The sequence below is a fragment of the Mya arenaria genome, chromosome 16 (genome assembly GCF_026914265.1).
Source record: "Mya arenaria isolate MELC-2E11 chromosome 16, ASM2691426v1".
Lineage (NCBI taxonomy): Eukaryota > Metazoa > Mollusca > Bivalvia > Myida > Myidae > Mya > Mya arenaria.
This window is the reverse complement of record NC_069137.1, coordinates 14,990,217-15,002,763: the sequence shown is the minus strand read 5'-3', so window position 1 is coordinate 15,002,763 and position 12,547 is coordinate 14,990,217. Positions and strand designations below refer to the sequence as shown.

Sequence of the window (12,547 nt, the reverse complement as noted above, 5' to 3'; positions counted from 1 at the left end):
CTAACACATAAATACGATCTCATGAACGGTAACAAATTAATACGATCTAATGAACATATATTACTAATTGTTACCAAACCAACGGGTTGTAAGTGCATTTGCTAGTACACAGAGAGTAAAAGGTGGTCGTTTAACATAGGTTGAACAGTCCATTCAGTTCTAATAGAACGTTACTGTACGGTTAACATATTGAACAACATCCGTTAACAAAATAGAAAAGAAGGTAAAACAAAACAAACAACAGCATATGCAACCAAATTTTATTGCTACGAAGATCTATTATCTCAGTAACAAATGGACTACAAGTGAGCCAGTTATAAAATTATAATTTAGCCAATTAAACTGTAGGCTTGCATTTTCTGGTCGATCCAGCTCAGGTATGACGTGACACGTGTGTAAACGCCGGGCCTTCTTGCCTTACCACATCCGTCGCCCCAGCTTACCACGCCTGTGAACAAAGGTTACATATTAATCATGGTTTCACTCGTGTGTTGATGGCAGGTCTTCTTGGCTGGTCTTATCCGCCACCACAGCTTACCACGCCTGCCATATAAGTTTTATATTTGTTATGGTTTAACTAGTGTAAACGCCTGGCCTTCTTAACTAACCACATCACTCACCGGCTTACTATGTAAGTTATATAGTTTTAATGGTTTAACCCGTATATAGACAGTAGACCTTCTTACATTGCCGCATTCGTCATCTAAGCTTATGTACCAGTCAATTGTAACCACGCCCCCCCCCCAGGTACGGGGAATAGCCGGGACTTTGACTTTCGGTCCAGCCAACCCCGGGTAAAATCCCCGCCCTGCGGGGACGAACTGATGGTTAAACCCCTGCCAAATGCCCACCCCCACCCCAAAGACTCTATAAAAGTCCCTATATGGGCTTAATTTGGCGCTATGACGAAACAACCGCGGTCAACCGGGCCTGCGGCTCCACCTGGAAAGTAAAAACATACTTACCTACCCTTTCTTTTGAGATGTTAGTGGAAATAAAGAATCATTTTAATTTGCGGCCTTATCACCCAAACGACCAAGTGTTTTGAAAACCGAACAGGTACTTCCGGTAAATTAAGCCGGGATACAGTTTACCACATGTAAATTACAGAAAACAATCTATTACTTCTTATCACGTTTTTTGTCCACAAAAGGACAAGTTCATGCAATCTATCACAATTACTATTTACCACGTACCTGCTATTTCCCAGACACCGTGCCTCATACATACAAGCGGTCCGCCGGAATCACCCTGTAGTGAAGACATGATATAAAAGTATGATGGTGAAAGGACATGGCTTTGCTTACAGTATACATTTCAATTTATGTAAATATTACTCTTTTATTAAGTGCTGGCAGGTGATTTATAGAGTTTTATCAGTATAAATAAAATGATGTTTCACATCGTGAACGATAAAAGTCAATATTTTACTTTTGGCCACTCCACTATTGAAATGAAGCTTTTGGTGATAATTCGTTAAAATGTATTTCGATCTTAAACTGAAACAAGCAATTATCAGTAAACTAAAACTGATGTTTCACTACCTTAAATATTTTGATATATTTCACTGTGTTGAAATTTTATCCGGCTCTCTCTTTAAAATTAATAGTAAGCGCGCACTGGGCTGGGACACAATTTCAAACGAATCTTACCGAGGTAGTCATATCTTAATATTTTACCTGACACGCGTCTTGTCCCCCTGTTGACGTCGCACCTGCGCAGATGTTCGTGCTGTGTACACTGCTGTAGCCAAGGAAATAGGAACACTCGTTGTTGGAGATGGTTCTCAAATTGACGTACTCGAGTTGGTTGGTTATTGGGGCCTGACCATTAGCATCTATAAATGGAATTATGACGCAATTTATGCATATGGAGGGTCGTCATAAGTATGTTTATTGATTAATATGGTTTTCAAGGTCGAATATTATTGGGGCGTGTCAATTTAGATATCTACAATAAATGATGACACAATCAATTACAACTTAAGTCGCCAGAAACATTATATAATACTGTTCAAATTCACATTCGCTAGTTGGCTCACGCACATTCGGAGTAACACTTATAGCTATTGAATTAAAAAAACTGATGCAGTTAACACCAGCCAGAATTTTTGTATACTTATTTAAATTTGACAAAGAGATGAAAAATCAGGTACAGATCCCATAAAGTTTTTACGTACATAATGCATACATATAGTTCAAAGGTGCCTATTTCGTCAGTATTTTGCAAACATATCATAATCATTGGCGGAATACTTAAAAGACAAAAACAATAACATTCAAATTCAGATACTAACTGTCTTATAATTGTAAATATACCATAGGTAAACGTTTGGGCAGCCTATTTGTATGGAATTATGAAAGAGCTAACCAAGAATGCATTAAATGCCTAGTTTAAGCCTTCCATAAGTGACCCCCCCCCCCCCCCACCAAGTCTGTACAGTACACAACCTCTGTGTATTGATCTAAATATCTTTGCCTAAATCCCTCTTATCAGAATTCCGATCTGAGCATTCTGCTGTGCAGGTTCTGAATGGCTCTTATCCAATAAACGAATACACAGGAAATTGGCCCCTACTGTGACACCAGTGCAATTAGCAGGAGATGCACAGCTGGGGATTATAATGCCAAACATTCCTTAAACTAGGCCTTTAAATGATTTTTTTTGTATAATATGCTATTTACACCCTATCCGGAGACTGTATATCAGAAGGAAAGATTTCAGAGGCCTTAATTAGTCAGGGTTTACCCAGGCTAGCTTGTTGATATGCAGTGACACTAAACAATGCATTTATTATTTACTGATAACAAGATTGTAACCGTGTTTTAATAGCTTAAACGCACAAATTTTAAATGACTGATGGTCTTAAAATATTTACAGTGATCAACTATCGTCTCATAAGTTAAAAATGCCGTGTTTTATGCACCTTTCTTTCAAATTGAACACGGTATAAGTACCATTGTATTCGATAAGTATTCATCCTTCTCGGTAAATTAAAGCAATTGTACTAAATGTGTTACTGCTTATATGAGAGTAATAGTTCATAGTATGTTGCGCTCCATCCGAAGACCGTTCATTTATCAGTGAGGAAAGTCCCGGACGCCTATGTTAGTGAGATTGTACACAAACTACACCTTGATATAATGAATAAACGTAACCGTCTGTTTTGGTCATTTACCGTAGTAAGTGGCGCCCCATCCGGAGACCGTGCATATGTCACTGCTGAATGAATCGGCTGCTTGGGGCAGACAGGCTGGTCTTGCGTACCTGGAAATGCTTGGTAGAATGTACATGCATAATTTGCTCCATCGGGGGTTTGGTAAAATGAACCTATGTTTTTTTCTCTACCTGGGGATTTATAAAGTACACATATCAATGGTTTTCTCCACCGGGTGTTTAATAAAGGATAATTCCTTAAATAAATTGTGGGCCCCTGTATTATGCTGCTTTGAAAAAGAAAACAAACAACATTTTACAATGTATAAACAAAATAGTTTATCATTTTTTATACACAATTTCAATTGATTCATGTTTATTTTATCAAATATAAAGCTTTGACCAATGGTTACATTTTGATCTGATTATACATAGTAGGGTTGTTTGTATTGCGCTTTGATCCTTTTTTTCCACTCCACTGGACTTCAACATCTGGCGCAATCTGAGTAAAAATCGAAATCCACAAAACGCCAAGAGAGTCGAATACAACAATCCGGATCACAACGCAGTCCTATTACGCTTTTATTATATAAATAAAAGATTAAATACAGATGTTTTCATGATAAATGTAATTTTAATGACGCACTATTATGTTTTATTAGGCAATTTTAACATTACGCAATGATACGTTTATTATGTGAGGCCAACAAAGTGGAATACGACCGAATTGCACTGGATTGGAATGCAGACTACCGTATTTTGTGGTTTGTTTTGCGTTTAGATTTGTGATGGGTATGTACTAAGATGTGTTTTATTACACTACAAATATACATTAAAGGGACTGTACATCAGATTGGCACCAAAATTATTTTTTTTCTGTAACGAATCTCAGGACAATTATTTAATTGAATGTTTTACGCTTTTATATCGTAATTGTAAAAAAAATACCCAAATGTAAAAAAAAATGGTGTCGGAGACCGGGTTCGAACCCGTGTCGCCAAAATTGAAGTCCATTGTAGAATCCAATGTGCTACGAAGGCTTACTCCAAATGTGTGGTATATTTAAGCCATATACCTAACTTGGTAAAATCACGTCATAACATCGACTAGCCAATCATGCATAAGGAAGCAATTCTACTAAGTAGACATGCCTAGTAATCTTTTATAATGAAAAAAAATGAGAAAAAAATGCGAAAACTAAATTAATTGTAATCTATGAGGTACTTCAGGTAGTAAGTTTCAATGCATTCTACACATCGATACCAATTTTATGTCAGGTTTCGACAATTTTTTTTTTTTTTCGCTATTTCATCATACGGAGTACAGCCCCTTTAAGAATACAATGGAAAATACTGGGACAAGCTCGCTCAATGGTACCCTATTTACAGGAACACTTATATTTTTTTACATTCATTTTACGAGGGACGAACATGTTCACAATACAACGAAAAAATCGGTTGAAATGTTTACCTGCCCGATATATCGATCCGTTTGTTCAGTCTGATGAGGGCAATGTCATTGGTGTTTGTTTGTCCATTGAAATGCTCGTGGGGGTAAATGTGGGACGTGTGAACAATGTTGGTCGTATAAACTGACCGTTGGTCCTGCAGCCCTACCCCGATCGACCATTGCGTTGCGTAGGTGCCAAGTCTTAAAAAGGAATATATCAAGAGTATTGACTAGTGCAAATTACCAACTCATATAACCTGAGGACAAATTTACCAAGTTTTATACAATTCACTGCAGATTATTGTTTTTGACTGAATAGTGAACAGTCCATTCGATAGAAAGGACTTTAGTCTTTCAGTCTTAAACTGATCTCTGTGAAACTATTTTTCCTACTCCAGAACCGTAATTAATAGATGGAACAGGTCAATTGCAATATTAATAGTAAATGGTGAGCCTGGCCTAACGACCATCGTGTTTGTTATGGTAGAATGAATACAACATATGTGTGGGTAATGTTGCTGGTGTAATAAGACATTTGGTATGTCAATCAGAACACCTCGCCTATTTCCATCGTAAACAACCTCGGATGTATGCCACTGTTAATTAGAACAAGTAATTCGTAAAATAAATAATAAGTATAAAATCAAATATTAAGAATAAAATTAATACATTGAAGCATAATTTAGATTATCAAAATAGCATGACGTCATTTTGGTAGAGACCAAAACATCAAGATTCGTTTACGACTTCTGAACATGATTTCAGGTCGGACGGAAAGGTATCTGTAGCCAAGTGTATTTACAGTCCAAGAGAGCTGATCCTGTAATGAGATAATGCAGTTAGTTAATCAGATTTATCTCCCTTGTGAAGAAAGAAGCGGGAAATCTCAAGCTTGATTGATTGCCATGCAGAGTTGAAGTCTACAGAGATGTTGGTTTTACTTTGTTTCAGAAAATTGTTTGTTTTACTTGGAATCTGATATTCTGATGTTGGTAACATGCATGGATAACAGAAGTCACCATGAGAGTACGAGGTAGGAGAAGTGTTTGAGTCCATAAATCAGACGCTCAGATATTATATTTACATTGGATAATGTTGAATATAGAGATATTGAAGAACACTGTGTTTGTTGTTTGAACTATTAAACTGATACATTTGGTAAACTGGACAAATATACCTACCCTCTCTTAGGACTTATTCTCATCTTAAAACCCGGAATAACCTAGAAAGCAACATATCATTTAAATGTTATTGAATATTTCTAATGTAGCTGGTCTACAAACTTCACCCAAACCATGGGCAGATTAGTTGCTCATCGAAAATAAAGGCAGCGCAAAACTTTCGATCTTCAAGGTAGTATAAAGATATTCAATATTGTGTTGTGTGTTTTGTCCTTGACATTGTGTGTCACTTACTTCTCAAAGCAGTGAGCGGCTGTAAGGACCCACTGGTCGGCGACTAGGGTACCACCGCAAACATGCTGTCCCATGTAACGGATTGATACCTAAAACCGAATATATATCATTTACTAGTTTAGACTTTCGTTTGCCCCATGTAATGCGCGAGAGTATGGTCAGGTGTAGGGCGAATTGGAGTACCCCAATGAGACAAACTTGTATGGTGAAACTAATAACCAAACACGAGACACGACGCTACAATGCAACAAACATTACACAAAATATTGTATTTGGTAAATATTTTGTTAACCGCGTTGACAAGGTCAGTACCAAGTAAGTAAGAAAATATGGCTTTAGAAATAAGTATAAAGAAAAGTGTAATGAATACACGTGTAAGGTTAGGTACTCGAAAAACCAGTTTAACCACCAGGAAAATCCTGTTTTAATGACCATTTCATGATGGTAAATCAAACATTCAATAATAACGCTACTTTGATGTCTACACTATATGAGTTTTTTTGCATTGCGACGTCGAGTGTGTATATTTGAACCCTGTGCCTCTATATCAGGTAAGTGTCAAAGTTTACGCTACACGACTGACTGTGCCCGTAGATTCCATTGTATAAGTTTGTCCCTATAATAATACATGCTCTGTACTGTCTGGTGCTAAGTACGGGTTTTAAATACCGATGCCAAGTATACAATTGCATAATTCAATATTCGTTTTTCTAAATATGGAGACGAAAGTTATGTAACATTTCCTACTTTCGTGGTGGGCAGTGATATATTCGCTTGCCATAAAAACGCATATTAATTCACTTGCCATATGCATACATATTCATTTATTTGCCATATATAAACATTTATCTGAACTGGTCATGTATTACTATACTTATTTACTTGTCATATATATATATATATATATATTACCCATATACTTTCCATATTTTAATATATATATAATAACTATTCATATATTAATTTACTCATAAACTTGCCTTATATTTTTTTATTCATTGATTTGCCATACATAAGTATATTTACTTTGTTGCCATATGTAAGCATTATCACTTACTTGCCATATGTAAGCATTATCACTTACTTGCCATATGTAAGCATTATCACTTACTTGCCATGGGTACTCGCCATGTTGAGCCACGGATCCTCCCACAATTTTGTGAGCTGTATTACCAACAAGGGTTGTCCCGCAAGTAGCAGAACCTCTGTAATATGTTAGAAACATGGTTAGTTATCTGAACGTAACACGTTCAACTTCGTGAGATGGGTTGGCTGCAATGGTTGTCCCTCAAGTAGCGGAAGTTCTGTAATATGTTAGAAACATGGTGGTTTATCTGAAAGAAACACGTTCAATGACGTCTTACTATTCATAAACATTGACGCCAATGGATGCATTCCTTTAACTACTGTTTTGTCAACAACGTTTATCGCACGGGTTCTATAGTTCTGTAGTATGTTTGAGTCTAATTCGTTACTTAACATATTTAACGATGAATTCAGAAATCTGGTCGAAAAATCACCTTTATCTCTTTCATCAATTTTATGATCTGTGTCAAAAGCAAGGTTTATCTAACACGTGATATAAATTCAGTACTACGTTAGAGCTTTATTCGCTAACAGGTCATTTTAAATCTCCACGACTTGCACTGCTTTATCAAAATAAACATGTAATTTATTCACTTTGTGATACTTCGTCAGCGAGAGTTTGGTAATGTCAAGTGCTCGAAACGAATTAAATTTTCTCTATAGACCACACCCTTTAAATTCATTCACGAATGCATTACTTGTCGCAATCAGACCTGTGGACCTTTATCCAACAAATATGCGAGTCGGATGAACTTATTCCACGGCGGTGTAATAACTTGGTAGACCATGTTTGACTATCTGCATTAACACTTTCGTCTTTAGCGGTTTAGGGGGGAGCATTCGTGTGTATATATTTAGTTGTTAACGTCCTTACGTTAACTCAATTGGAAGCACATTTTCATTGAACGAATGAGGAATGTTAAAAAACGTATACACAAATAACTACTCACACTTGTGGATTGGTGGTTACAGGCGGTGCAGTGGTGCTGTAGTAGCAGCACATCTGTTGAAACCCACAGTAGTTTAGGGTGTAAGTGTGACCCGCTGAACACGCGCCATTGAGCCCGCTGAATAGATCGTAACACGTGCCGTGGTACATGTATGTACAGACTGGAATAATAGAGCACTTGTGAATGACAAATTTATTTATAAACGACTATAAAATGGCAATTGAACGAGAGGGCTGGAACGAAAGAATATGCAGACATGATGCATTGATTCATGTACAACTATAAACTGAAATATTGATATTCACGCCAGAATAATATAGCATGCAGAAAATAAATATTGATTCATGTACAACAATAAAATCGAATTTGAATATGCGCGCCAGAAGAAAAGAGCATGCAGAAATAAAATATACTGATTCATATTCAACTATAAAATGAAATATGAATATGCGCGCAACGACAATAGAACTTGCACAAATGAAATATTGGTCCATAAACTGAAGAAATGAAATATTAATTCATAAACTGAAGAAATGAAATATTAATTCATAAACTGAAGAAATGAAATATTAATTCATAAACTGAAGAAATGAAATATTAATTCAAAAACTTTCATCAATGACAAAGATGATGTGCAGGATAGAACAATAGAGAACGAAAATGGTTATGGATATAAGTGGAATAGCGGTATATGTTTCCGCCTATTACATAAAAGATTGTACATTCGATTTCTACCTGATACACTTTCTAATGACCTTTTAAGCCATTTGTAAAGACTTAAAAACTTGGATATGTTCTACACAGGTTATCTTTCGGTTTCCTTTCATATCAAATTATTTGATTGGTTAGTAGTTAAAAATACACACATGTATTTAAAAAAAAGTACACGTTCGTATCCGCTATAAAATTATTCACTAAGCATTAAATTATATACCGTATGCAGCTTCACTTTTATGCCTTTTTAAAATCGATATTTTAACCCATGAGGTTCTTGTGATATTCATTTTTAATCATATATACATAACAAATCTAGCGTCTCGTGAGAGCAAAGTCTTCAAAAATGTTTTAGATTACGCTGCATTAAAAGCATGTTCATCACTTCGATAAACAAGCGATGTGTTAACATCAGCCTATAACTATTTATTTAATACATTGTGGTCTCACAAAAATACACAAAAGAGCGACCGGCATGCTTTTCAGGCCAGTACGTATGCTCGTAGATGGGCGTGAAGTTAGCACCATAGCACCGCAACACCGCAGCACCGCGGTGATATCACCGCAACCACGGTGCTAGCACCGAATCACCAGAATTTTACCAAAGTGTTATTTTAGTATAGCATAGGAGCTGCTCTTGATCATGGCATAGGTCACTGAACTGCGAACCTAGGTCATGGCATAGGTCAATTGGCTGCGATTTTACGCAGGCTCTAGGTATTTGATATTTTAAGGCTGACACCCTAGGAATTTTCAATCAAAGTTTCAATAATGTGTAGCGGTGATACCTTAAACTGATAAAGGGGACCACTGACACCTATACCAGAGTGTAGCCTAGGCCTCTACCTAGGGCATGGCAAAGGTCAATGGGCTGCGATTTTAGGCAGGCTCTTGGTTTTTGATACTTTTAGGCTTTAACTAAAATACTTTTACATCAAATTTTCAATATTTGTTGCGGTGATACCTTAAAAATGAGAAAGGGGACTACTGACACCTATACCACAGTGTAGCCTAGGCCTCTACCTTGGTCATGGCATAGGTCAATTGGCTGCAATTTTAAACAGGCTCTGGGTTTTTTGATACTTTTAGGCTATTACCCTAGGAATAAGTCATCAAAATTGCAATTATGTGTAGCGGTGATACCTTTAAAATGAGAAAGGGGACTACTGACACCTATACCACAGTGTAGCCTAGGCCTCAACCTAGGTCATGGCATAGGTCAATTGGCTGCGATTTTACGCAGGTATTTGATATTTTAAGGCTGACACCCTAGGAATTTTCAATCAAAGTTTCAATAATGTGTAGCGGTGATACCTTAAACTGATAAAGGGGACCACTGACACCTATACCAGAGTGTAGCCTAGGCCTCTACCTAGGGCATGGCAAAGGTCAATGGGCTGCGATTTTAGGCAGGCTCTTGGTTTTTGATACTTTTAGGCTTTAACTAAAATACTTTTACCTCAAATTTTCAATATTTGTTGCGGTGATACCTTAAAAATGAGAAAGGGGACTACTGACACCTATACCACAGTGTAGCCTAGGCCTCTACCTAGGTCATGGCATAGGTCAATTGGCTGCAATTTTAAACAGGCTCTGGGTTTTTTGATACTTTTAGGCTATTACCCTAGGAATAAGTCATCAAAATTGCAATTGTGTGTAGCGGTGATACCTTTAAAATGAGAAAGGGGACTACTGACACCTATACCACAGTGTAGCCTAGGCCTCAACCTAGGTCATGGCATAGGTCAATTGGCTGCGATTTTAGGCAGGCTCTTGGTTTATGATACTTTTAGGTTAAAACCCTAGGGATTTTCTATCAAAAGTTCAATTTTGTGTAGCCTTTTAACCTAAAAGTATCATAAACCAAGAGCCTGCCTAAAAACGCAGCCAATTGACATATGCCATGACCTAGGTTTGCAGTTCAGTGACATATGCTATACTAAAATGACACTTATTAATATACTTCGGTGATTCGGTGCTTGCACCGTGGTTGCGGTGATTTCACCGCGGTGCTGTGGTGTTGTTGTGCTACGGTGCTAACTTCGCAGACATTGCTCGAATTTGAAAGTACCATATATGATAGCATATGGTTAACAGAAATACAATCATCCGAGTGTCACACATAACCATGTCATCATTGGGACATATACACATTTAGATAGACGATAAGATAATTTTGTGGCTGTCATAATTCATAACCTTTAATTGCATGCTTTAAAGATGCACTCTTTCTCCCAAATAAGATTTTCCACAATTAATACAAGTGTTTTGATATAAGAATGAATAAAAGTCAAAAACAATGGTTCTTATGAAGGAAACAGAGTTTAACTTGAGAGAAAAATGCAGAAAACATGGTAGTTCTACCTTATGAGACGATAGTAGATCACAGTAAATATTTAAGCACTCGCAAATCATTAACTATTTTCGCGTTTTATGCTATTTAATAAACGGTTACAAGAGTGTCACTTTAAGGATTGTCTTGCTGGTGAATCTCAGCTGAAAAGCGCCTTTGTTTTGGCACTGGTGCCACAGCAGGGTGCCCATTTTCCTGTGTATTCTTCCTTGGCATATTGCAATACAGGGCTGTGTTCAGGGAAATAGGGTTCTATATGTCAACATTTATTATCTTAACGATGGTTTAACACAAAGAGGGCAATGCAGTGAAGCATGTGATATATCAAAGAATACATTTTTGGTTATCATTAGTCTATCTATGATGATGATGATGATGATGAGGATGAGGATGAGGAGGAGGAGGAGGAGAAGGTGGGAGCTGATGCTGATTTATTTTTGATTTTTTTTTTCTATATATCACATAAAATATAATTGTTTTTCATGCTGTCATTTCATTATACTTAATATGGTTATTGACTTAAATCATAACTTTGTCAGAGTGCAATTAAATAACATACATAATCTATATACACTACCAACTACGCCGCGTTTTTTTTCAGATTTTTTAACTCTAATTTTAACTATACCCCGCGATATAAGCATAACTCTCATCGCGTTCATTTCTTTAATTTTCCCCGAATTTAACCGCGTCGAGTCAATGCTATACGCGGCGTTACGAAGAGTTAATTATTGGTATTTAAGGAAGCTGTCACTTTTCTGATTTCTGAGGTTATTTCTTTGTTTCCTTCCTATGAATATAATTCTAGTCAGTTGTTTTTTACTCCTACAAACTCGACCCGTGATCTACAAATCACTTGATTCGTACTGAAAACGTGGATTGATCCCTGAAATTTACGAGCTTTGTAACTGTGAAAAATTTCCTACGTTATCATAATTAAGAATGCTCTCGTTAAACTTGTGTGAAAATAGATGAATATTATATTGAATAAAACAGCAATGATAACTTTTTAAATGAAAACTTAATATAACCTTTTTATAGTAATTTTGACACTTACAAAAACGTTCTCTCCCTAGGTGGAAACGCGTTTTGTTTTGCAATAAACGCGTGGATGTAAGTGTAAGGCATTACTCCGTTATAAAAAATACCCTTTAGCATTCCTGTAAGACTGTCTGCTGAGAAAGAACCATACATATTTACAAGCCACCCAGTCAGAGGTCTCCGTGGCAGTGAACAGTTAATTATAATATAACAAACCATTTGCGTCCGCATATCCGATACTCAGCAGCGCCAGCGCCAGAACACGTAGTACCATCTTCATACTTAAACTATCTTTAAAAGACCGTAACTATCTTCACAAGACCTTAACTTTCTTTATAAGACCGCCCGCGGTCACACGTGAAGCCTAAAAATGAAGAAAACCT

The 12,547-nt window shown here is 36.7% G+C and overlaps 1 protein-coding gene across 1 annotated transcript; it reads right to left on the bottom strand.

Moving 5' to 3' along the window:
* Positions 1-246: 246 nt before the first annotated feature.
* On the bottom strand, positions 247-12,547 carry LOC128222536 (tryptase-2-like). The gene is made up of 9 exons (XM_052931584.1): positions 12,381-12,547; positions 8,057-8,216; positions 7,132-7,225; positions 6,021-6,109; positions 4,627-4,806; positions 3,179-3,267; positions 1,680-1,837; positions 1,197-1,251; positions 247-448 (listed from the first exon to the last, which is right to left on the bottom strand). The coding sequence occupies exons 1-9, from the start codon at positions 12,442-12,444 to the stop codon at positions 330-332; spliced, it is 1,008 nt and encodes a 335-aa protein (XP_052787544.1). The 5' UTR covers positions 12,445-12,547; the 3' UTR covers positions 247-329.